The sequence below is a fragment of the Neodiprion lecontei genome, chromosome 2, assembly GCF_021901455.1.
Source record: "Neodiprion lecontei isolate iyNeoLeco1 chromosome 2, iyNeoLeco1.1, whole genome shotgun sequence".
NCBI lineage: Eukaryota > Metazoa > Arthropoda > Insecta > Hymenoptera > Diprionidae > Neodiprion > Neodiprion lecontei.
In genome coordinates, this window is record NC_060261.1 from 44,109,994 (window position 1) to 44,137,732 (window position 27,739).

General features: G+C 40.0%; 1 protein-coding gene across 15 annotated transcripts in view; it reads left to right on the plus strand.

The window, feature by feature from the left end:
* Positions 1-3,524: 3,524 nt before the first annotated feature.
* Positions 3,525-27,739, plus strand: part of LOC107220923 (protein NDRG3) — an 82,977-nt gene continuing 58,762 nt past the window's right edge. Inside the window, exons 1-11 of one of the 15 annotated variants that reach the window (XM_046732139.1) lie at positions 3,525-3,701; positions 5,502-5,632; positions 6,499-6,827; positions 8,264-8,317; positions 12,480-12,679; positions 12,914-13,034; positions 13,866-14,154; positions 14,416-14,685; positions 14,922-15,006; positions 19,096-19,140; positions 20,975-26,578. In XM_046732139.1, coding sequence (XP_046588095.1) covers positions 6,613-6,827; positions 8,264-8,317; positions 12,480-12,679; positions 12,914-13,034; positions 13,866-14,154; positions 14,416-14,685; positions 14,922-15,006; positions 19,096-19,140; positions 20,975-21,114 — 1,419 coding nt within the window. In that variant the 5' untranslated portion in view covers positions 3,525-3,701; positions 5,502-5,632; positions 6,499-6,612 and the 3' untranslated portion in view covers positions 21,115-26,578. Of the gene's footprint in view, positions 3,702-5,501; positions 5,633-6,498; positions 6,828-7,007; positions 7,218-7,296; positions 7,639-8,263; positions 8,318-12,479; positions 12,680-12,913; positions 13,035-13,865; positions 14,155-14,415; positions 14,686-14,921; positions 17,935-19,095; positions 19,216-20,974; positions 26,579-27,739 lie in introns of those variants that run through there. The other 14 variants (XM_046732145.1, XR_006902975.1, XM_015659723.2 and 11 more) reach the window with 14 other exon arrangements.

Consider the following 27,739-nt stretch of genomic DNA (forward strand, 5'->3'; position numbering starts at 1 on the left):
GAAACATTTAATTCGCGGCTCATTGTTAGACGCGGTACACGCTTCTCCAGTATCGATGCTCTGTCGTTGCTAGATTCATATTCGAAACAAGCACATGCACACTGACTAGGTTTATTATTGATACTGAATTCCGACGAACATAATCCCATAACGCTACGCGTACACACGCCTTGGTTGGCGACATATTCTTTTTCCGTCTTCCACTGTACACCTTAACATACGTAACTATGAGAACTGTATTATATGTACACATTCGTTTATTCGTCGAGAGAGTTTTTCCAGCGAGAGCACATTTGTCGAATTTGAAAGCTTGTCTGACAAGAGATTTTATTCCGTGAAAACTAGAGCGGATGAATTCGTAGTCATACTGTTCGAGAATGAACTGAGATTATCTACACTTGTCCCCATGCTTGCATCGATACTTATAACCGTAGATGTTAGTTTTCGAATTTGATGCTTCGTTACAAACAGTTCAGACGTGCTAAAAAAAATCAAAGAACAATACGCAAGGGTTGGGTGTTATACGTCGGGCGATAATTTGCATCATTGTAAACAACAACCATTTTGGGATTGAAGGAGGGTAATTTTATACCTTAAATATCAAAGGACCTTACGGTAAAGGTATTGTGAAAACGAGTTCAAGCCTTTAGATACCAAATATGGGTCTCTCAATAGGTCACCCCATGGGCCTATGAACTTCGACCGCCACGTAGAAATTGTCAGATAATAAGACAGGTCTTTCTACCAGTGTAGTCCCCTTAAGTACGTAGATGTAGCGACTTATACCAAGTGCGAGAAGTCAAATTTCATGCGTAGAATGCCAGAAAAATAAATACGAAGTCAAAGTATTCGTTTTTTTTTTTTTTCCAATCTACGTGTCGATTTGCGTTCTAGGGAGTAATTTAAATATATTTCGGATGGAAAAATATTTTTCCGTACGCTATTTTATAATCCGGTCCCCAAAGGGTTGAGCATTCACGGCCACCAATTAGTAACGGGAGACCCAAAATCCTTTAAGATCCCGTAAGTCTGTCAACTACAATAAGAAATTATTCGATGGACCTTATAGGCCCAGCTCATCCCCTAGGTGAAAGCAGGGTGGGCTGTTACTCTCTCGCAGCACCTCTACTCCCAAACAACAGTAAACGTGATCAACCATCGTTACAAAGTTTCAGACAACAAGTAATTAATTTTTACAAAGTTTCGATTGATCGAAAGTTTTCCAGGCTCTAAATGTCTGTACTAACGCTTCCTTGATTATTTTTTTCTACCGGTAGGAATTATAACAGAATGTATTCTTTTTGTATTCTATTCTAAGCTTATACTGTTTTCTTGAAGACAGAGTGCGCGCCTCGCATCTTCTCAAATGAATAAAAAAGTTTCAACGTCACCTCATCCGCGAATCAGACTCTATTTTACTTTCATATTTATGCTAATCTCAGAAGAGATACGCGTAAAAAATATGGCAGCTATCCTTTTGAATTACGACAGGTATCTGTAGGTATGCGTATGCTCAACATGTATTAGAATCCTTTTAACCGGGCATAAATAAACGTACGCAGACGGTAATCTCTCCAGGATTACTTTGCCACGGGAAAGCGAGAGGAAAATATTCTTTGCGTTTTCATCCGTGCGGAAATCGCTACGAAGTGAACGATCTCAAACCATTCTCCAACGCTTTTGCTGGCACCTCCGCGTAATACTCGGGGTAAAGAACTTGTTGAAGAGTCTGTTCGGAGTGAGAAGACTGCAGACTGTCATTAAATTTCATCGGTCCGTCGATCTGCAAACGTTTCGTAGGTGTCAGAGAGCTAGTCTCATCAGTTTACGTATCATTCGTTCGACGACTAGGCTCCCTGCGCCACTGTTCCGCAGCTTACTCCGCTGAAATTGGACAAGGTGTATTAATTATGCAGATATTCAAAGAGTCAAGATGCCTCTGAAGTGAGACACGTTGCATAATAATTCCTGATTATCGAATGAATTCAGTCGACCATTGGCTCGTGACCTTGAACATTTGAAATCCTGAGCAGGCGGTTTCTCTACCATTGCCAGGCTTTGTTTATGTATGTATCCAACACGATCCAACATTCTTATCCTATCAATCTAGGAGCAAATTTTACGATTTGTAGGCTATTTGCACATTTTGTTTCATTTGTCGAGAAAATAACTTATGCAAATACCAATTATTGATTTTAAAAAATCACGAATATATCGATGTGATCACGTTCAAATTTTCCAAAAGAACTATCAGTTTTTGCATGGGGTGGATTTCGTCTCTGAAAAGTCAACTTTTTGACGGCAAAACCGTGTATTACCAGGTTTCACAGTAAGAAAATTCCTTTTTATTTTTCCTCTTCTCTTTCAGTAAAACCAAGTGAAACAGAATTTTGTTAGTGGGGTTTGAAAAGGAAGACTAACGAATAAATTTGACAATATCTTATAGTGACTTCTTTTAAGTCCGGTATATCTTGAACTCGAAAACTTCATTTAAATCAACGTAGGTTTAATCCTGTAGTAATAATAGATGATATAACTTTTAGTAGTTTTTGCGACAAGAATTTCTGTGTACTTGTTTTTCAACCGATTTATTGATTCATAAGATTCATTATTCGGAAACCTACCGTCGTAGATACCACCGATTTTTTCACATTAAGTTGGCAAAGGTTTCAGAAAATTTAGTGAATTTGAACAAAAGGTTAATAATGTGTCAAATTCGTTTGATGTTCATCCTTCCCGAATTCCGTTGTAACAAATTCAGTTTTATTGGAATAAAAAAATTTTCAAGAGGAAAAAGAAAAATAATTTGTCATTTTTGTGGACCGTGGCAGTACACGGTTTTTTCCTAAAAAAATTAGGTTTCAGGGGTACCCTAATGGAAAAATGATATTTCTTCGGAAAGTTTGGTAATTTCTGCCTTGAATACGTTCCTCTGTTCTTTCACACATGTAACCTATAGTTTTGAAAATATCGTTGAAGAAAACGCAAACTCCTACGCATATAGAAATAAAAAACGATGTTTCTCCTTGATAACCAACAAATTGCAGGTGAAAACGACCGCGTAGTTTCAAGCGCGCCGTGTCTATTCCCCGATGTTAGAAGCAACCCAAGTCGACACTGAAACGATTCCAGAAACTTCTTTTGCTGTTGGATTGGCCTAAAAGGAGTTGAGACACGTATCACAGTGACCTACGTTAAAGAAAAACGGTACATTTACCGTCGCTTTAGCTACAATCGGCACGAGCTTCTACCATTTCGTTCCATTCATCGTCAGTAAAGCACACACCAATCGCGTGTCAGTGTGAAGATTGTCGGCTGTCGGTCATGGGCAAATCGCGTGGTGTACCATGCGTCGCGCAGGCATCGTTTTGCGGTTCACGCTTACCGGCGTTTGAACAATCTTACGCGAGATGCCGGCGCCTGTACCGTCGTCGGCCTTTCTTATTCGTCGGCGGAATGCGCCGACGTCTATTCGCGCAGCCCCCATTGACCAGTGAAATATTTCCTGGCCAATGGTAATCCCGGGTAGTTCAGTACTGGCGCACGAGCATCAGTCCGTCACGTACGTTCCACGACGAAAATCGCTCCGATTTTCCGAGGTTTTCAAGCAGGAGCGGCGGTCTCTTCGTTAAGCTGCAGTTATTTCTCGGTTCTTCGGGTGTGCATCAATCCCCGGTAAAAGTTCGTAACCCATCGCCAAGGTAAGTAAATATTCAACCATGTGAATACGTTTTAACCGTCCGCTGTTATGTACATGCATATATACGTATATGTGACGATCCAAATTGACCATTTGTTACTGCATCGCACGAGGCAACATCCGGTGTCTGGCTCCAAGGCTGAAAAAATTAATGTCTGTAACACATCTTTGGCTAGAAGCATCAGCTTGTACTAAACTCGTCACGGCAATGGCAGCCCGGCGGGGCGCGGGGGTGGAGAATAGAGGGTCGCTCAACTAGCCTGAATATTACCTTCCCCTGAAAAATCAATACTTGAACAGCGGGGTTGTTCCGAATTACCTGGCAGTAAAAAGTATAGAAATAATATCGATTCACCGCTTCTTTGTGGCTTAATAGGTTGACAACCTGACATACATCAATTCACGCAATTGACGTTAGCTGATTCTATGAAGCACTAGCGAACACTAGCTGTACGGTTGTGTAATTGCTGTGTCGTTTACTATTTGGAATATCATAACCAACAACCAACCAATGTAAGATGTACGATATACGACCAGATCCACCGAAGTTACATGACTTTCGAAAATCAATAACCGACGGATAGTCTGGAATAATTTTCTTTTTCAATCTCAGCACACATACAAGGACGCACGCGCTACACACGACAACGATCAGCTCTTGTCCTTCATTTTTTTGTTACATGTTGCTTATACTATAACGATTCTATAAGTGATATTGAATAACCTTTTCACACCTTTGCCTCGAAACGTTGAGCCGGTACGAAATTCTCTGAAATTTTAATTGACATCTCATCACGTCTTTACTTGTACAAGACTTTTGATATAGTAGATTTATTTTATTGAAATGAAAATGACAAATATTGGTCTGCTAATTGGCAAAATTACACTAAGTACACGTATTATTACTGATTTAAATTTAAAGAAAACCATTTTCCACGCTCAATACGTTACGATCTTCATGCGTATGTCGATATCGTATAATTTGAGAAAAATGTTCTCTTTACTAAGAATTTCGTATCCTCTCGAGGTTTCATGATCAAACGCTAAAGTGTATACCTATTCGTGTGTTTACTTGGTATCAAAATACATTGATTCGCTGCAATTGCGTACGCGGGCGTGTGTGTGTCTGTGTGTTTGTGAGCATAATTTTTGGGTATGCAAGTTGGATTCTCAGCATATACGTAAGGGGTAGGAAATGACGTTGCCTGTCGTTCTTCTGGGGGGGGGGGGGGGGGGGGGGGGGGGAGCTTCCGTCAAATAACTCTTGTATGCATGTACATTTGGCAGCGCATTTTGAAGTCACGATCAGCTCACTTCCATTGACATAATAATCCTGGCGATTGATGTCTGATTCCAGTACTTCTGATTATTAGAAGAAAAAAAAAAACGCGATGATCCTTTAGCCAAAACAGAAGTTGTGTAGCATTAATTTTAGATTGTTCACGTTCTGAAACAGAGCAGGCTCGAAACAAATGCCTGTTATGATATAGAGAACTTACACCCACACAATTTTCCTATCGGAATGCATAACCACCGCATGGATATCGATGTCTTAAGTTTATCGCATGCTATGTTTTATCCACTCGTGCATCCCATCCCATTTCCCGTGTTGACTAAAGGCTGACAGTTGCTGCCAATGACGTATGGTATTGTTTGACTGCATCAATTTCTTATAATTTGTATTTCAATCAAAACCATAATTAATTCCTGTATTGTTAGAACAGGGTAGAAACCGCAGTTGAATTTATCCCATGGATAAAAAGAATGTGTAGATCGTAACGGAAGTTCAGAACAATTTCAGAACCGTCAAGTCAATGCCTCGTGAGTACGGCCCCTTATAGACTAAACCGAAATTTGCTAGTGATTTCCCGGTGACGTTACAACAAAGGATTGTGGAAATCTTCTGATGTATTATTCTCCGCCAACGAGAAGGTATTATCAGCTTATTCCTGTGCTTTATTAAATCACCCGCCATACCTTTCAATTCAGTAAGTCTGTGTTACCTTCAAGAGGTTCATCACTTTGATCGAAAATATTACAGAACTTGAGAATTACATGGAGCTGTTTGCTCTGAAAGCTTGAAACATTTTTATACATGGTTTATGATGAAACGAGGTCTGAACTTAAGCCCTGTGCACACGTGTGCTCTTATTATAAGATCAATTTTCAAAATGCAAGGGCTTGCGTGAGAATTGTCAAATATAAACATTCACATCCAGGATGCCTTGCAAAAAAATTAAATTACCTACCTGTATTCGTTTGTCTACATTTTTATGCACACAGTACACAAGAATTGGGGTTTGTCGGTATAACGGGGTGAACTGCATTTTCGCGGGATAGGCCAAGATCGTCCGAAATCGGTATTTTCTCTGCCTCGTCGCACCTCTGAACTTGCGCGTTGAATTTCTTCAATATAAGAGACGAAGAATTATCATGGGGCAGCTCCACCTTGAAAGACGTAATCCTTTACGCGCTTTTTACTGGTAAGCGGATACACTCTCAACAGTATTGTTCGCAGGAAGTAGTGACTTGCTCTCTCATGGTTAAGCAATCAGGGGTCTTCCGCGATTCGGGGAACGTGATTCGGTCGGTCGCATCATGATGAATTGATCGTTGACAGGGATCGGTCGCGGCGACGAGGATTCTACATAGCAAACCAATGTTATTGGCAGCGTACTTTCGGCCTTGTGCCTGGACTCTGTTGTTTGTCCCGTTTTGATTTTGATTATTGTTTTGTCTGGTTTGTTTGCCTTGTTGACGTACGAATTGGCATATTCGCTTTGGGCACGCCTTCGCAGCAGTCTGCACGCGGCCTATTCGGGAAACTCTTCGGCAACCCTCCCATCACCGGACAATACCTACCTCTGGGCCCGTCGGCAGCGGTCATCAGGGAGAGTCTCTGCCCGATTGCCATGCCGGCAGGTACAGGCGCTTCGTACAGGTCGTTAGGAGACCTGGGCGAAGACGTCTACAAAAGCACAACCGTTGCGGACCAAACACAGAGCACTGGCCAGAGTGTTCTTGAGAGTGTCAAAAAGGCGTTCAGTTTTGCCTCACCCAAGGTCGAGATACGGAAAAAGGATCCCCTGATAGAAGATCATAGGGAGTGCGTATCGATCGTATCCAGGTAAGTCGATCGCCGTTAAATGAAGTGATGGGAAAATGTGTATAATGTATCATATATATACAATGAAAACAATGGCAATGGGATTTTGGCTTTAGACTTTGGAGATACGCGCCAAATGGGTATACCTGATTTTTGTTTGCTGCTTAATTCGTTATTTCATGCTGATATTAACCTCCGCAGAGTTGACCGTCGCTCGTTGCTTTTCTAACCCAGCGTATCGAATCACGCATAGAAACCCCTGCCGAGGGTGGTGACGATTGCACTGTTGCCACTTCTCAGTGAAACCATATAAAGTTTCTTGAATATCCATCGGAATACATGTACTCGTACGTATGGCGTTCAGCTGGTCGATCGAGACTGCCGCCGATGAGTGCTTCGAAGGATCGCTAGGTATTCCAAACGTGTATACTTTGTTGCATGCATAAATTTACATGGGTGGATGAGTGTACGTTTTAACGAGTACCTCTAGGGGTGAAACACTCGTCACATGATCTGGTACCTTGAGAGGAAGGGGGCACAGCTCCAGGCATCCGCATCACTGATAGTACCGGGCCGGTTACACTCGTATCGCCAGTGGGCCAAAAACGATATCACGTATAGAGACTCGTACTTTGCCAAGTTCTCTACCGGTCTCATCGTCAGCAAATCGATAGGGACTATCAAGTTGATGTAGTTGGAATAATACTCCGACTCTCGGCTCGTAAGTACAAAGGTAAACTAGCAGACTGGCGACCAGTGGCTCCATCCTGTATTGATCAGACCTCGCGTTAAGACGCACGTTGGCTGAGTGGAAGTCCGAATTGCAAGTGAAGTAAGTCTTACACCACCTATGTGACTAAACTTGCAGATGGATATTGTACACCCAATCACTGATTCTTGTGCTTATCATCAGAGACGCTTTGCTGCTGTGTACCACGTGTAAATATGCTGCACATCTTTTTTCGTAACAGACTCTTATTTTATCCTCCGTCACCAAAAATATCCGAATATAAAGGAGCTTGGAAAATTCATCCCAAGTCGGGTTTTGGATGAATAACGTCACTGTTGAAGATTTTGGCGCAGCCTAGAATGGATAAATTCCTTTTCTTCTCGGTTTTACTGCTTCGTGAGACATCTCTTGCAAAATTTCCCATACAAGTGTGACTTACCGGGGCTCCACGTAACTGTAGGAATCGATCTGGAAATGTGGAACAGGTCACCCAGCACGAGGCGACTCTATGCAATGGAACCTAATATTTTAATCAATGAATCCGGGCTGCGCCAAAAAGTCTCCAGTAGCTGTTGCAATCTACGACGCTCAACTGCGTATAGCATTGCTAAGCAGTTAACGTCAGCTTGCCAATGATTAACAGTAGTTAACAAGCCTTGTCGTATCGGCGGAGTACGTAAGCCTATAGGGCCAGTCGTGTGATTATTCGCCGCCATGTTTGTTTTAGGGACAGAAACAAGATGCCCGCCGCAGCAAGTGCCGAAGAATCAGCTCTGCTGGGGTAAGTTTCGATCTGAAACTTATATTTATCTTTACGATCCATGTCACTGGCATAACGTAGAGGTGTGATTCTACTCCCTGTTCTTGTATTGTTATACATTTTTTTTTTATGTAACAGTTGTATTTGGATTATTAATTTTTCCCGCATGCACCCGTCGTAAATATCTAGGTGTCCAGTGTAACCTGCTAAATTTAGTCGAGTTCAGCGATAAATACAACGATGGACAATTCGATGACAATTTAAAAGAATGCCACTTTTCCCTCAAAGAGTGATTTACCATCCACAATGAGATGCTGTACAAGCGACGTTACGTACCACCTAATTGTTTCTCTGTGATAATTTCAATGCACTGCAGGGCTAGGTACTTCGCGAAGAAAGATTCTCACGCAGTACCGCAATCACACTGCACGCTGTGTACATATTAAGTAATTTTTCGAAAGGTACATTTTTCGGGTTGGGTTTATCAGCTGTGCTGGAATATTATGAAGTTAATCCAAATCTCAAAGTAAATAGAAGGACGATACTTTTCCTTGTATCCCCAATACTGCATATGCCTTCTTGATCAAGGTAAAATTCGTACTCGGACTACAATTACAGCCGTTTCCAACCGCGAGGTGAGAGAGAGGTGCTTTATATGCCTATAGAACTAACTTCAAGGGGAAAAGAGGAGTATTGGCAATTGAAGCGGGCTGTCATTGACTTGACAAGTTCCAGTTCGGTACAAATTCTTACTTACATTGGCTGCTCCAAAATTGAATTGACCGAAATTTTCCAAGGTTAGCCATTTTGACCCAGTTAGTATCTATAGTAGTAGTGCATCCTTGTCCTACACGCGTGAGCTGCACGCTCATACTCCTTTTCTGTTCTTCGAACCATTGACCATGTCAGAAAGTTTTTAACGGAGAGACATGGGACAACGTCACTCTAGAAAAAGCATTTCATTCGACTATATCGAATGTACAATGAGGGTGAAGTGCTAATTTAAATTCTACAATAGCATTGACCAAGTAAGTCAGGTGCCTCCCCAAAAATAAAAATTTATTTTGCCACATTCTGCGATACAAGCCCCCAAATCTAATCATTCGATCGAAAAAAACCTATCTTCCCAAATGTGAGCGCGTAAGCTCTAAAGCTTATATTACCTTTAGCTTTTGCTGGTAGACATGGCTATATACGTTCCGTCTGGAATAAACTATTTTTTAAACCTCCAAGGCGATGCTTACCGGTGTGTTGCCGTATTGATAATCATTCTTTGATATTGTATATTCCACTTCAGTTCATCAATGAGCCGGAGGTGCTGTTGGATCTTTATTCAATAACACAGGAATGAGTAGGAGAGAAATGCTCGAAGTAAAAATCCCGGGGTATGAGCTTCGCAGCTTGTAGGTGTGAGCCATCAGCTCCCAAACATCATAGATACTCGATTCAGGTTTGTTCTTATCTCGCATCATTGTCAACTTCGCTTTGTGTCATAAACTTCCAAATTATTGTCGGATCGTACTTTTGTAGTATCCAAAAAAAATAAAAAACACTGAAGACAAATTTCAGTACTATTCATAAAATCTCCATCACGTTGTCTTCGATGCAAACAGACCCAAATGGTATCGCAGAGAGAGAATACTTCAGATGTTTCAAGAGAGGGGATTGTTAATGAGCATTTTAGTTGCCAGAGCAGTGGAGCACCGGATACTAGATTAACTGTATAATTAGGGTAAGTTATGGATATTAGGCAGAAGTATGTAGAACGAGCTCGTACGTAATTGTCAAACGGCCTAACCCACAACCAGAGCAATGGCTTGTTGCGTCGTGTTGAGTCTTATGAAAAGTAGGCACTATAGCAACACTCTATAATTTCGTAATTTAACAGATTTGAGGACTCGTGAAGCTACTGCTCGGAAAACTATGCCAACATGTATTCAGGTAACATTTGTAATGCGTTTAATAGATATTTCAGACCGCGCTTTGATAATCATTGAAGCATGGTAGCTGGTTGATATTTAGAATAATGAAATACCCGATATAACGACATTCATCGCTTTATATTATTTTTATTATTCCAATTATGTATATCCAAACAATAATTAAGTGAGTAATTGCTGTATTGGTCTTGTTACCGCGGCAGTCATTATTTTTATGAAGATCAGAATTTTGTGGTGTTCAGTGTTTGACTGAAAATTACTCCTCAGTTTCTTACGCTGACCTCACTCAGGCGAGAAAAATTTTCTGATCAAGTATCACGTTTCTGAGTATCGAGTGTTAGCCTCGCCACGGTCGCGTCTGTCCACATGCTTGTTAGACATTCGATTTATCCCGCACCTGCAGCAAAGCCCCCATCTTCTACCCTTTCTCTTATTCGCGATAACCACAAACTCTGCACAGATGATTGATCAGCCGTTGAAACAAACTCGAAATCTCCAGCATGCCTTGAGCTGCGACGTACTTATTTACATATTGTTTCTTCCTCAATGTTGTAGGAATATGTGAATTATCATACAACTTGAATCAACTTTAACCATGCTTTTACAATTGTTGGGGATTTTCTCCTAGTGGAGTTCCTTTGGCAAATTCCAAAAATGAAAATAAAAATTTGGAAATAGCAGATCAAATAGTGAAAATTTTGTATGTTGAATGTTGATGAAATACAGTAATTCTTATTCGATAATTATTTTTGTTCCTGCTGTGTACACTTTTATATCGTCCACAAGTTTGCTCACACGTGTAGTCAAGGACAGCAGACAGTATTACTTAATAGCGTCAGACTTACTTGATCTCAAATGGAAGAAACTCAACTCACATACCATTGTCTACTAGCGATATGATCATACTCGATCCACCTATGGAGATGATTCGAAGAAATCATATTTTGATCAGTTGACTTATACGATTCAAACCTAATACTACTGTGTATTTTTTCTTTTTCTTTTTTACTTGAGAACGCGCATCGATTGCAAACAGTAGCCCTGGTGACGGTGCCGTGGCGCGATTGTTGTTACGTGGGCTGTTTTTGTTGGATATAGCCGTAATAATTGACGGTTGGCTTCAGTTTATTTTCTGCACGGTTCAAGAGCACGTGATATATTCAAAATAACATGAGGAAATATAAAATAATGGTCATATTTCTACTGAACGTTAATACGTCAATTTTCAAGAATGACTCCAGCCGTGTCAATTCCACATTTCATCTACTGACCCAATTCAATTACTTAATTCTGGGCATTATACAAGGTGGCTCGATACATTGCACTCAAGTTTACCTTACGCATTCTTACCTCTTCTTTTGAGCTGATATACGTTGCACAACTGTGGCATACCCACCGCAAACAGCAAAAAAATTAGCGAAAGGGTTTAACTTAGTCTCGCCTCTCTGCGAGATGCTTACCTAGCGAATTAATCCAATAATATCTAACACTGCGGTGCGTTTGTTTTCACCAATCAATGAATGTGGAGAACTTGATTGACACCACTGACTCGAGTACTACTGTATGATATAAGGACATGTCAGTTACCAGCGCTACGTGCGTATCTACACAATTCGCTGGGTGACGGCGTGTTTGTGATTCTATGAGGGAATACACTTGTCGGCGCCGTCGTGTACGACTTTAGTGATGAACACTGCTATGAACATGACCTATAATGCATATACGATTCAACAATCGTGATCTACGTGGTTGCACGAGCAAGCACGCAGCCCAAAGATAGGCGAACCTCCCGAGCACAGGCGAAGGCACGACAGGAATACATAGGAGGAACCTTTACCCGAGGAGTCGTACTCGTTCCACCTGGGTGTGGCATTTAGATCAATACGAAACTTAAAAACGTCAAGCTGTACAGATATTGCTCATGTGTATTATACTGAGTTTCATTTTTTTGGCTTACGCATACCGTCATCGAGTACAAACACCTTGCACCATTTGTCTTTATGCCATTTGCAATTCATCGTTCAACTACTGCGTATCAAAGTTTTCCAAATCATTTATACAATGCAAAACCCCAGAGTCGATTCTACTCATAGTTCGTTTCGCATATGATACACGTCAACTTATTCGATCATCGGATGAATCCCTCAACTTGTTCGATGTTACGCGTTTGCATCGGTATAGCTAGTATGTTAGTCCATTTTCTATACACCCGCATAAATATAGCGTGATTTTTTATGAAACAGCACCATGCCTTCAGACAGTATGGACGACATTGAATTGAAAAACATCCAGCTCCAGTTCCCGGAATTGAGATATCCCACCCGGGACGAGAAGCTGATCCGGGAGGAGCGGGTTGAAACGGACAAAGGGACACTGTTGGTTGCCATTCACGGAAATCAGGGAAAACCTGCAATTTTAACCTATCACGACTTGGGCCTTAACTGTAAGTTGCTGATATCGTCCTATAGCCGGCTAAATTATTTTTATTACTCGCCGCGAGTTACTCGTGTCAGGTGGTGAATGAGACAAAAAAAAAAAAAAAGATTACAATTACTGTACCAGACGCGGTACATCTGTTTCTTTAGACATACGGTAACTCAGAGTATTACAAGAGCTACAGTTTATTTGTCGCCGTTTAATACGAAAGCCAAATGAAAATGCAATAATTGATTTTCAGATATCTCGAGTTTCCAAGCATTTTTCAATTACATCGACATGCGCATTCTTCTGGAGAACTTTTGTGTTTACCACGTAAATGCCCCAGGACAAGAGGAAGGTGCCCCTACGTTGCCGGAAAAGTAAGCAGCCTTGTTTTCATTACTCACTTTGTATCCGTGTTCCAAATGCACATTATGAAACATACTCTGTAAATATGAAACATGTTCTGAAAATAACTAACCTGTCAGTAGAATATTTAATCTAGGGTGATGGATTGCGAGTACGGGATTTTCGATTCCAGTCTGCATCCCTACAAAATTGTGCATTTGTATTATAAACCTGGTGTGAAGATTCGTTAATACTTAACAAAAGTCGTAATATCGGATTAACTTTAACACCTCCCGCATACCTTGTCAGTCTTCCGGGATTGTATCCATGCACGTTATAAAGAATATGGCCATTTCATCTCCAATCAACTAGAGCATTATCCTCGTGTTCTTTCAATTACATACAATTTTTCTGTTCATGATATACTACTATGGTTCAAGTACCCGTTCAGATTCTTACCAAAAGCCAGAATTTTCACAACGACGCTGTTTTCCAGAATTTTCCCATACTGTTTTCAGGAAAATACATTCCTGTTTTTTTTCTGGAAAGAGAGTGCATTCAAAAGGTCGCGACCGATGTTTTTTTTTTTTTTTTAATCACCTCTTCAAAGAAACATGTTTCTGGCGTGACTAATTATATTCTTACGTACTGAGGCATGCACTGAAATATTGGCTAGATAAGGAAAACTATCTCCTTAAAGCATTCCAATAAGAACCCAAGGGGTAAACAGTAAGATCTTACTTGAAATAGCACTATAAACGACTCAAGCGCTATACCAGAAAATTGAAAAACATGATTTATGCCTAACAAAGTACTTAACACCCTCTAGGGATACCTAATTAGCTGTCAATTACTCATTGCAGCTACACTTATCCGTCTATGGACGAGCTCGCTGAACAGCTGCAGTTTGTCCTCGGTCATTTTGGACTCAAGTCTGTGATCGGCTTCGGAGTTGGTGCTGGCGCCAATATACTCTCGCGGTTTGCCCTGGTTCATCCAGAAAAAGTTAACGCACTGTGCCTCATCAACTGCGTCTCCACGCAGGCCGGTTGGATTGAGTGGGGTTACCAAAAATTGAATGTCCGACACCTGCGGTCTCAGGGAATGACGCAAGGTGTCCTGGATTATCTCATGTGGCACCACTTCGGAAGGGTAAGATTCTCGATGTGGCAAGTCATTGACATCCTCGATGTACTTCCGCATCTCTGTTACGCTACTTATTCGATCATCATTGTAACGAATCTCATATGCGGACAAGCACCGCCCCACATCCATCAATTATCTCGATTTCTAGTATACGCGGTAATCCAACCCATCGGAGAAGACCTCGCACGTCGATGGGGCGCTTGCATCGATCGATTTTGCTTTCTTCGTATTGAAAATATGCATTTCTTGTCTTCTCGGCCACTGCAGGGTACCGAGGAGCGCAATCACGACTTGGTCCAAGTCTACAAGAGCTACTTTGAGCGACGAGTGAACCCAACGAATCTGGCCCTTTTCATCGACAGCTACGTTCGTCGCACGGACCTAAACATCGTCCGCGAGTTGGATCCTACCCGCAAGAAGGAGGGGTTGACTCTAGGAGTGCCCGTAATCAACATCACTGGTTCATTGAGCCCGCACGTCGAAGATACCGTGACGTTAAACGGTCGTCTAGATCCGACCAACAGTTCCTGGATGAAGGTACGCTTACGAAATTTACGCTACTCTGAAATGACCGTTTCGCTATCCGAGCTGCTCCATGCCTCTATTGTAAATTAATTTGTCGGACATCCCCATACCCCAAGATACAGACCGAGTACATTATTAGCGCACATACACAATAATTAATCAGTCTGTCAAGTGGAGGAGGACTTTTCCCGTTCATACCAGTTGACTCTTTTCAATTATTCATTGATGTTCTTTTCCTCTCAAAATAGATCTCCGATTGCGGAATGGTGCTCGAAGAACAGCCGGGCAAAGTTAGCGAAGCTTTCCGACTATTCCTTCAGGGCGAAGGATACGGTAAGTGAGCTTGAAACCGTTACATCTCTGCCAGCAGCAACGTAACGTTTAAATCAAAGTTAATCTACACAAAGTTTTGATGTACGGAGTGTTTTAGAATAATGGCATCAAGCTTCAGTAGATTGTAGAGGTTTCCAAGACAAGAAATTTTCGATAAGTAAACCATGGTCGGTGCAATCCCGTTCAGGCGATACAGGCCATCAAAGAGATTGCACCGACCATGATTTGCTTATCGAAAATTTCTTGTCTTGGAAACCTCTACAATCTACTGAAGCTTGATGCCATTATTCTGAGATGCCCTGTATTATGAGAGGAAGGCGCTATTAACCTAATGTGTGGGACAATTGCTAGTGAATTAACTAGGTGCTGCGTGGCCGTCTTACCGTCCAGTTTTTCTTAATGTGCATAACTGACCTTAGCGCAACATCAAGTATGTGTCGTGAGGCTAGGGCAAACGTAACTAAATTATACACGTTCAATCCTCGACAAGAATTGAAGTTAAATTTTTTAAGAATGAAATGATTGATGCAAATGTTTTTTACTACTCTTGCATGGCTGTTTATTTCAGCATTGTCGGTGTTCACTTTAAATTACCGTTGATGAAACGTAAAATGCAGAGATTATGACCCAACACCAAGTGTTGGAAAATCAACGTTCCCGTGATTATATCTTATATTAGCTTTGAATCAAGGTGTGTTTGCGGATTGCTTAGATCTCAAGTTTTCAGTTTAATGCATGTAAGATGGCTACGCAGAACGTTTAAAAGCTCTTGTGAATATGAAGGGGATATCGTAAGCCCGATTGCTTATTCCGTTGAACCTGAATATATTCAAGTTTCCTTCTGTGGTAACCGTATCACCTGTGCATAGTTTTAATGACAACGGAGTATCGAATTGTTATTATGCAGCAATATTGCTGATGAACCAGTTCATTATTATGATTATTACGATAATTATTATTTTTATTATTGCTGTTATAACTATATTGCCGTTAATGGAGCTATAAAAATGTTCAATTCGGAGACACTGTGTAATCTAAAAATATTCTGCTTCAATCAAATAGAGAAGAATCGCGTAATGATGCTTGACGTTGGGGAAAAGAGATTTTTCACACCCTAGATGAGGAAATATGCTTCATTGTAAAGATTTTCAGATTACACAGACAAACAATAGAATATTATTTGGAAACGTAATGAATATCATAACCAGATCACCTAATGATTCATCGTACTACTGCTTACAATTATTAATACGTAAACCTGATGTATAAAATTAACATACTGTTAGTGAATGACGGAGTTTATTGGCACTATATTATTGATCGCTACCCAACAGAGCTCGTTATTGCGTTTAGCTTTTTTGGTCACAGAAAACACACTCGCACTTCTCACAGTATACACAGCGCTTTGTTATACCAAAATAACAAGTATTATGTTAAGCATCGCAGTCTGATTAAAATGTGTTAAATGAGCCGAAATTTCATCTTGCGAGCGTGTTATGAAAATAGAGAGATTATTGTGTAGTTACAGGAGTATTATGCCGATTCAGGAATACGTCTCGGAACACATGTGTGTTAGCGACACACGACCATCGTATTACTTGAGCCACTTTTATGATACCTACATAATTGTTAAACGTAATGTTTCTAGTTTACATCCACTTTCGCTACACACTATTCACCCAACTACGAACAGCTGATTTTTCATGGGGATGGGTTTTAGCGTTTTAAGGGGTTCACATAATTCGATCGTTTGTCACGCCAAAGTGTTACACTTTCTCTCTCTCTCTCTCTCTCTCTCTCTCTCTCTCTCTCTCTCTCTCTATCTCCCCCCCCCCTCTCCCTGGCGCCTCTTCATCCTCCAGAAATCTGGCTATATTGTTAACAAGTGACTTTTTAATTTTTCGAAATACCTCTAACTTCTGTTATTTATAAAAACCTTTCTCCCAACATCCCCCGCCCTAATCATGGCCGATATTTCCGAACCAGTGCAGTTTGTTTATTAGGCGTAGACGCAGAGCAACGTTACCGAGTGGCGTAATATCAAAAATGAATTCGCAGCTTTAAATATTAATGGCTCAAGGAACGGTCCTTGAAAATGAAGAGAGTGACGTAGTCAATGTTTTCATCTGGAGATTAAAAATTACAAATACACTTAATCCTCCTAATTTTATACGTGGTAATTTGTCTCATAAGTTTGAAATATTGCTGTCAGCGAAAATGTACGATATTCAGTATGTAGGTAAAGTTTCCGCACCTTTCCTTGCACATGCACTAAAGAAACCATAACGTATTCATTCCAAATTCCCTTAGAATGATCTGCAGGAATGAACTTCTGTGGGTGCAACGGGAAATTTTGTTATTGCTCTCTTCTCTCCCGTTCGGTCACGCTTCCGTACACCGATTTATACCATATTGGCGGACATACTGGTGTTCCTAGTTAATACTCTTATTCATTCTCTCAATGCGTCACCCTACTTTTTTATTTATTTCTATCGCGTCGCTGTTGCGTTATCTCGTTTTCAATCACGTCGACTTATTTTTTTTATTTTATTTTTTTTTTTTTCCACCACTTTCTTCCTATTCCCGTTCTATTGTTACTAGATTCCTCTTACGTATTAATGTTCTCGGTGTGAACTTCAGTGCAGCAGTTGTGCTCTCTGAGTTGCGTAACAGGGCTCTGCCTTAAAGCATACAACGAACTGTTGATAGATTTATTTTGTAATTCGTACATTCGTTCACTCATTGCCAGTCCCCCACACAGTTTGTTCGCAAAGATTTAGATTTAAGAAAGAGAGCAACGCGCATGTTGGTTGGCAGAATGAATAGCCTTATGACTCCGAGATCCACCCCCAGCTTGGGTAACTATGTATAACTATCGTTGAACAGCTTTCATTTGACTTGATAAATAAAATAAAATTACGAAAATCACATCGACTGATCACTATATAAGTTTATCACCAATAATTTTATCAAAATCTTGTTTACCAACTTGAGCATTTATTTCCCACGCGCCTCGGAGTCTCGTGTGGTATGTATTCTCTGTTCTTCAAATTTTCGATGTAATCACGTACCTTTTAGCTTTTTCATGTTAGTATTCCTTGCATTGTGCCAATTCGTACTATATTAATCCATGCGTATCACATGTTAAGTGACCGCACTTTCAGACAGCACGTCTCTTATTATTGAAAGTTTATTTCTCTTTTCTTCCTCTAACAACCTGCTCCAGCATCGTTATTTCCACAACAAATCTGACAGCCATGTACGAAATAATTATTCAAAGCGTTCAACCCAATTGTATATACAATCGTTGTTTTCATTTGCACGCTGAGCACTCGCGCGCGCTTATTGTCAATATCGTTTCATCTTTGGCCCTGTCCTGGCTCAGGACTTACCTTAAGAACCTCAATGCATAGAAAATTGAAAAAAGACCATCCCTCACACTCACCTCTCAAAGCTTTATTCGGGATTTATTGTATTGTATTTCCTGCTACGGTTATTTGATTTTTTTTTTCGCTTTTTTTTTTTATCATCGGCTATCTCCCGGATCTCCCATACCTATGTATTCAGTATATTGCTACCTTACCGAAAAACTGAGACAAATGACTTTGAAGCTCAATCAACTGCTCGATGGAAAACACATGATATACTCAAGGAATTACGAATATCTAACAGATGGTAGGATACAGTCCCACCATACGCACCATTTATCGTGAATATTCCAAGGCATTGGAATCATTGAATGGAGATAGAATATTGCAATTCAAGCGTAGCTTCATTCTAGTTTCAAAAGGAAGTTTCTTAGAAAGCCCCCACTGAGATTTGTGTTTTTATATTTTCCAGTACGATCGGCTTAAGGTCAATGGACATAGAGCCCTCTGTACTCGGAGGTTTTTTGCTAAATAATCTTAGATCATCGAGTGCATCGAGCTCTTGAGCTTCGAAGCTTATCGTTCCAATTTATTGGACTCACAGAATAGTTTAATTAATTTACTCACAATGAAAATATTTCACTTTTGCCTTGGCACTAGCACGAGGTAATCAGTCTCAGTAGGCATTTGGTTATAAAAATTTTATTTCTATACGTTTTAGTGGTGAAAGCCCCGCGGAAGCTTGTGACGTCGACATCACTCGAAGGTAATTGTAATTAGGAATTGAGGCCACGAGGAGTCAAGTGTTCCGCCAGTCAATTAGGCCCCATCTAAATGTTAAGTAAGTCACCCTCAAAATTAGAGTGCTACCTTATACTTATATGCATATGTAAGTCAAATCGCAACAGTTAAAAACTAGGGTGTAGCTGGCCGGGGTAAATATACTGCAGAAAAAACTTATTCTGAACATACTAACACTTGCCTAACATTCAATTCTGTAACATATCTAATATTTGGTGCACTTCCTCAGTCTGCTAACAATTTCCAGTGCTTCGTAACAGCTGGGTTGAACATCGTGCGTAACTAATTTGCCATACCTATTCTCGTACGACTGATAGTCCCTGCAAGAAAAATATTTAAAATCACGATTCAACGTTGGAACAAATTCTTTAACTGCATTGGTTATGCCATGCAATTAAGTGTTGCACATAGAAAAAACAAGTGATAGACGAAACGGAATTCCAGTTGTATAATATGAACCTAGCAGAAAATGTATCTGTGTCACATTGGCTTTGAATTGGATGAATTAAGTTTCTTATCTGACATGGTAATTTTCGCCACCGAAATCAAGTATTGTTTGCCAGAAGGAAGAATTTTTTTGACACTGGATTATTGTTGTAGCAAAAATTTTGTTAGGTCCATCAATAGAAAACGTGAGATTTATTCGCATCCGGCATTCCATTTTCCTGGATGTCGTCGGGTCAAGGTGTCACACCCTGACAGCCAGTGACAGTTGAAGTAATTTTCATGCTATCATAATGATCTGATTACGATCGATCATTCGATGGCTTTGGATTATTTTCTGAGTCCGGGCATCACTAATGATCGAGTTATGGGTTGTAAACAAGGCAGGTGCACGTACTGTTAAATTTTGAAAACTGCTTCACCAAACCTGTCTCTCCGCCGCTAAAAAAACCCGTGCACTTACTTGATTATGTAGCAAAACATTATCCTGTTCTATCGGTGCTAACTTGTCGTGGTAGGATCGCAACGAATTAAAATTGGTCGAAAGAATGTAATTTCGGTGCACCGAGTAGAGTAGCACTCACGAAATCACTTTGCTCCCTTTGTTTGTACTCACAACAGCTCACCTACACGTAATGTTATATTTTCTTTGCATGTCGCTTTTTGATTTTCCCATAGTGATTATGAAAGAGTAAATGAAATACAGTATCAATTGAACAGGGAATCGCTACGCAATGGCTCGCGGGTATACGCAGATCATGCGTACCTATCTCCAAAACATAAACGATGGAAATATCCTCTGCAAAGCATCAAACTCGTTCACAATATATAGCGATTAGCAAACTATTCTTGCTCTCTGCAACTCTCCCGCTGCAGGACGTGTATTTCACGATTTTTCAATACTCACACTTGAGGCGATAGGTACTGACGTATATGTTTCACGTACAGTTCACATCGCACGGAACAGTTAGTAACATGTTTAATATTGACGCGAGGAACCGATTGACGACTGTTGACGCGCCGTCTTTCCCGTGTATCCTATTAAATTGGCAAATCGGTGAAAACGACCGTTTCCAAGAATTCGTGAAGGAATAAACTCAAAGAGATGACCTTGAAAGTTTAGAAAACTTCGGACCGATTACTGTGACGTTGACTGTATGAAAATCAGACAAGAATTTACATTGCCGGTTGCTTTGTATTGAAAACAAGTCATCGCCTAATCAGTATAATCATCGCTACATGCTAAATCAGTACTTGCTGGAAAAAATGCACAAATCGTTTTTTTTTTTTTTTTTTTCAATACTTGCTTCATTTGTGAACTAGTTATTCATTGTGAAATTTTATCTATTTTACAGTGGCTCCTCTGTCACCAACGAAGATTTCCGACTACCGGTTGGCGTCGCTTTACCTGGAAATCTGCAATCAAAAGTCCGAGTGGCTATCGGCGACTATTCACATCACCGAGAACCCCATATCAGAGGCAGTCGTTTGTTAAATGCCTCCTACTACTTGGATGATTGGTATCCCTGGGATCAGCGGTCCCGCGGGACTCTCGAACAGGCTAATATCTTTTCACCTACGTAGTACCTACTACTTTTCGAAGTAGACGTTTCGCGTTGAGTTGCTTCAATCCGCTACGAGCTGAGTCCCAAGGCTGGAAAGCTAGTCTAGCCTAGGCATTAATGTACCGTTCTTATAGCGTCGCAAATACGGCGGGTAGATTCACCTCTTCGGTGAAGACGACGCACTAGTTTTTTATTTTAATTCGCATTCGTAAGGGTATCGAGGTTATCGTCGATATTTCATTACGTGAAGTTGAAAGGCAGAATGGCTGATTTCGGGTTGGTGAGATTATACCCCAAATCGCTATTTCTTCTGTTTTCTACGTGTAACCGCTATTTTGACCACCTCATAAAACAAGCTGGAATTGAAATTGCGCCCGAAAAGTTTCTCTTCTCAATTCCTTTGTTTCTTGGCACTCGCAATCGTGCGATTGATAAATCAATTTCACTCAGGAACGCCAAAAAATGTTGGCGGTAAAAATTAGTAACCGGTCGAGTGGGGTGAATGATCGTTGAGTAGAATGTTGAAATTTTTTTGGTAACGTATATGCGCCTATTAGTCGAAAACCATCGTTTCTTCACTCCAGGCGATATTTTTTGTTTTGATCAGTATTTGGTATAGATAATTCATGGGAAGTCAAGGAAGAAATTTCACCCATCGAATCGAAATAATTTGTGGCATACTCCGCCAGTAACCTGCACCTGCATATCCTTAATTATCAAGCAATCCTACGGGAGAACATAGTAGAACTAGAGTATTCTCATTACGACTAGTGAGAGTCGGACCATGGATTTTTTAACACGAATATATCACCGTCACGGACGTTAAATTAATTTTAGCGAAGTTAGTCGGCACGCGATGTGTACGGCACAGCTTGTCGAACCGATAAAATTATTCGTAATAGCAATTGAATCCAATTTAACGAGGGTAAGCGATAGTGATAACTATGCCGATCACAAATACAATATACCAGACATGTGATTAATATAAATAATGCGAGATAAATAATCACATTTCTCTTACGGTAAAGACGCGGACATCAATACATATTTGATGTCGCTTACGGTAGTCTCTTAGAGTATCATCACCCGTCTAGACGTACGTACCTACGTGCGTATACAGTCAAACAAGAATACGCGATGCGATATCAAACGTCTCGATGTGACGAAAAGTCACATAAAATAAGAGAATCGAAAAAACATACGCGTGCACACACAAACACAAACACACACGCACACGCGCGCGCGCAAAAGAGTTTGTTTAATAAGTACGGAGTTTCCTTTTGCGAAATGTATGAATCTCTGCACGTTTGGAGTTTGTTTGAAATATAGCCGGCAAGATTGATTTCTTATGCCTTGCGCTAGAATAAGCGGCGTTAGATGCGAATGGCGTATGCTCTTTGCATAGTTCCATAAATAAGAGAAAAGAATTGAATTCGTTTACATGTAACGTGATTTGAGGCTGCAATATGGCAATGTGGTTTTCACGCCCGGAACATGAGTTGCTGTAATAATATGTGCCTGCTCTAAGATATGTCTATGTAATTTTGAATTTTGCGTTTCACACTTTTTATATGTATATATTTATATCCAGTAATATTCGTCTATGCGTCGGCCCACGTAAAAGCGTGAACGGACAAAAACTTTGTTCTTGCGACTTTCGTAAAATTTTTCCAAGCCTCTCAATACTTCAAGAAACGCTCCTACCCCTCTAGTCGATTGGTTAAGAAGATGAATTGCATTCTTCACATTTTTCTGAGTGGCTCGAAAATCAAATCGTGGAAATCATGGTCTATCCCAGGATCACAAGACAGTTTTTTTTTTTTTTTTAACTTAGCGTGAAATCCGGGCAGCCGCTTACTTTTTCCCAACGTCGAAGAATGAGTATATGAGATTTCAACAAATAAATTATGCTGCGTAATTACATTTGAAAAATTTTGTTTCAAATAAGCTGGTGACAATAAACTATTCATAATCGGCGATGAGCCCGAAGGGACGTTTCACGACTCAGATGTGGTAGTGCCGGGTCGGTTGTTGATTTAACGGAAAATAAGGTTGAGATGACTGGTTCAATAAAACGATGACCTTTATATGGCCCTGTAATTTCAGCGAATGCAACTTTCATAGCAATAATCGAACGAAATTATTAATATCAAAAAATCGATACCTATAGTAATATCGGATTTATAGGCAAACGGCTCGACCGTTTGGCGTTTATGAACGTACGAAATATAGAACAAGAAAAAAAAAAATACTTCACACTGATTGGCGTGCGTCATTCAAAGAGTTGCCTTGTCAGCGGTAGAATTTTCTGCGTGAGATAAGTTTGAGCTTGAAAAGTTGTCGCTACTTGGTTTACCGAAACGCTGCGTCAAGTTCCACAAAAGTCAAAATGACTAAGTTTTCGTTCGTTAATGTTTTCAGGTGGATACGTCCATTAACATGTATTATAGAAATAAATTATCTCATTTACACAGGCCCCTGTTGCTATATTTTTGCTAAGGTGTTGGTTAATCTTCTACAGAAGGTATAGCCGAATTACGAGGCTTTGTATCTTAGTGTGAGAAAGATTAGGTATGCGCAACTAAGGAAATGTGTTTGAAAGTTATTAATCCTAGACGGTCTCGGTACACATCCCGCCAGTAAACGGTCGGCCCGAGGTCATTCTCGTCCTCGTACATATTTCAATTTACGTCAGACGAAAAGAAAACATCTCGCTGAATCAGATAACTTTTGCGTAACTATAGAAACGGCAAAAATTTCACCTGTCGCAGCAAGAATTTTCACCGCAATAGCAAAGATTTGGCAAGCATAGCAAAAGGCAGGGCTTCTCAATGTAGCAGAACCGTTAGTTAAACTTGCAAAATCTTCGTGTCCCTATATTAACACAAAAATTTACTGATCCAGCGAATTATTTTTTCCGTGCATTACATGTTGCAAAAAATTTCTTCACATGGTGAGATATCTAAGGTTATATACTGTATATTGTGAACTGGTTGGTCAAATTTTATTTTCATCAATCGCAATATTGAAACATCCTTTGAATGGACTATACGAGGGATTCTTTTATCACCGGGTTCCACGTCTTACACTCTTTGAGCTCAGTCTTTATCCTTTCAATCCGTGCTGTTGCAATTAAACGAGATATGATTTTACCAAATTTGAGAACTTCACATCTATCGCCATTTGTTCTTTTTTTCTACTTGTAGTTCAGTATATCGTGAACGTTACTTTCTGTCACGGTTTTTCCTAACAGTCTTGACATAAATTGGTTTCTCAATTACAAATATTCTTTTTCTTTCTCATAAAACGAAATCAAAGTTTATTTTGTTCGATGAAATAGATCTGATTTTCTTGAAATGCCGAGTTAATATTCTTTACGCTGCTAGAACGATGATTACAAGACGTTCCCTCAAAGACCGGGGATAAAGTTCAAACAATCTACGATATTTGTTTTCAACGCACAACCTGTCTTTCGACTAGAGATCCGAAGTAAAACGCAAAAGTAGAGGATATATGTATGTATAGGAATATCCTGGTCCGTTATCAAACGGAAAAAGATGAGGAACAAGAAATACCGGATGTCGTTAGATTTACATATTACACGCACTGATTCACTCCTATAGTTAATTGCCCAACTTCGGAGCCTCGTTTTTAACCAAATCGCCAGCGAATGTCAGGCGAGTTGCGAAGTATTTACATTCACAGATGGAGTATGTTTCACACAATACGTGATCATAGGCATAGTAATGTCGTATAAAGAAACAAACAAGTTTGAAGCCACTCGCTATCTCAAGTTGAACTGACCACCCGAACTGAGAACCACATCGTTTATCGTATCCCACACCTTGAAATCTGCAACCCCTACGAGCAGCATTGCAGTTTATTTGTTGAGGTTCTTGAATATTGAAAAAAGCATATCTCGCTTACCTGTGATTGAAAAAATGTAAAATATTCACGAGTGTTTCTTTCACCTAGGACTGTATTTTACGTTAAACTGTATGAGAACAAATCGTAGAGTGCAAGGTTCGAAGCCTCGTTGAAACTGCGTGGAATTTCCAATGAGCAAGTACAAAACAGTAAATAGAAACTGTCTAGACATTAATGACCCCAATGTGATTGCCTACGGTAATGTGTACATGTATACTCATTTAATCTTTCGATAAAATTATCGTTCTTTGTACTTATAATATTATGAAACTCACAACGAGTAATTCGTGATTGCCTTGTTTTCGCAGACGTATCACGATTGCGATTTAAGCGGATGCTACAGCCAGTCCTTACCAACTGCGTTACTCGTACATGTCTCGTATGTTCGTTATTACCGAAAGCTATGCATCGCAATCGAAAGAAAGTGCGTAACAACCCTATTCTACGTCCGATTCTGAACGAAGACACACGAAAACATTTTGTTCCCTGCGCAAAGTCTGTCATGGTGTTTCTGTTTGGAATTGAATGTAGAAATCGCCTGTTATGTCCTTTCTTGCGCTGCGATGATATTACGGCATCTGATATTAGTCAAAATAGAAGAATATCACGCAGTCGTCAAGAACTGACTGACCGATACCATCCTCTTAAATTCCGGAACTGGTCGTAGCTCTCATTGGAGGAGACTCAGACTTACGTTGAACAACACTGTCGGGATTTCATAATGTTCGAAAGTGTCTTGAAATCACTCACGAATTCCCAACGACATGATACTGCCTTGAATGATTTTTAACAAAATTATGGTTGAATGTTGACTGCTTTGTAGTTTATTACTATTACGAATATAGGAGAAATGAAGGTTGAGGCGATAGTTAATTAATTTTGGAAGTTTGTACGGCTAGATGTTAGGAAGGGAAGGGTTTTCTTGATACTGGTATAACCGGTAACGAAACATGTTGTGAGATAAGAATATATTGAGAAATGGACACAGATAGTAAACGATATCAGAAAGCGCAGAATATTAGCCAACACAAAAGAACGAGACAGCTTGCACAGCCGGTATCTCACAGATTTTACGATTTAGACCATTACAGTAAACGTCATCAATGATAAACGCGACAAGATGTGTATATCCATGAATCGCTGTCATTCAACATTCACTTAGTATGGAATACGTTTCAACATAGTACGGATCTACGTGAACTCGACACGATACTGTGAGTTATGTCGATGTAGGGGGAGTTCATTACGAATTCTTGTACCTCCCTAGAGGAGGAAAGACATCGGCGCGCTGGACGTAGCGTTTCTATTTAGCATGGATGTAGCTAATTTATAGCTTACGATTAGTGCCGATTGGAAATATACATTGAAATAGAGCTTGATTACATAAATTCGGTTGCGAAGATATGCAGCTACATGCACACGATGTATACATCTTGTTATTTATAATAAATAAACACATAAAATAGACCCCCTTTTGCCCATTCATTCCCATTCCCTGGTCCAACGTCCGTTGACGGATGTATTTGAACGTGACATAGCTACGGGTCACCGGTCGTGGATAAAACTACGTGTGCACGATTCTTCGAAACGTCGAGTGATGCAAACGCATCTGCAACGACAGACAGCCTTACGGTCCAATCTTTTGGACAGCGGCGTGAGGGGAAGCCGAGGATGCACATGGGACATTCCGTATCAAGTCTTACGGTCGATTTTCCTAACTCCTCTCGATTTATTTGACCTCCGACAAAATTCAACTACGCGTTGAGAGGATTAACCATGAGTTTTCGTATCTTTCCATAATAAAATATTTCCCCGCGACGCATACCTTGATACGAAAGACAATGTTCAGTTTGTATTCACGGTTAGACAATTTTTTGATCCGTCGAAAATTTTCTGACAAAATTCAGAATTTAATTCACTAGAATGACATCACGAATGGCAATGGATAACAAACCGAGGAAGAGTATCATTAACAGAAGGTCTATTGAAACAATGCCTGTAACAAGTCGTACTTGTACGCAACTTTTATTGCATAATTAAATTTTTCTCAATGTATTGGTATAACATTCGTAAGTAATTAGACGGCCATAAGTATTATTCTGATACAACTTGTTCAACGGTACTATTCCTCTTATATAAAGTGTTGGAATGTTTGTGCGATGAAGAAATTGTAATTTTCTAAAAAAAATTGCAATTAGTTTCTTAGAATTTGTAATTCTTTGATAAATGCCATGATGGAATTAATAATAATCGTTAGAAAAATTTTACAGCAAAGCAAGAAAAATATATTGCAAAGCTAGTAAAAATCGATTCTTCAAATAATACATTTTTCGCCGCATGTCAAATTAGGTTGTTCGAATTTTTGCTGATAGATTTTACGAGACTCTGATTTAGCCAAGTAAAAAAAATTCAAAAGGAGCTAAATTTTGCATTATAATTTTCATTTTATCACGATCATATTCCTCGCAAAAAACTGCTCTAGAAATAAATTTACCCTCCCCTATTGAGGCATCATGTACTTGAAAAGTTGGGTGTTATTTAATGTTTAACCTCCCCTTGAACAAAATAGATTGAGGCACTTTTGTGTTACAAATGATCCGCGCAGATTTTCTGTAAATACTGTTCTTT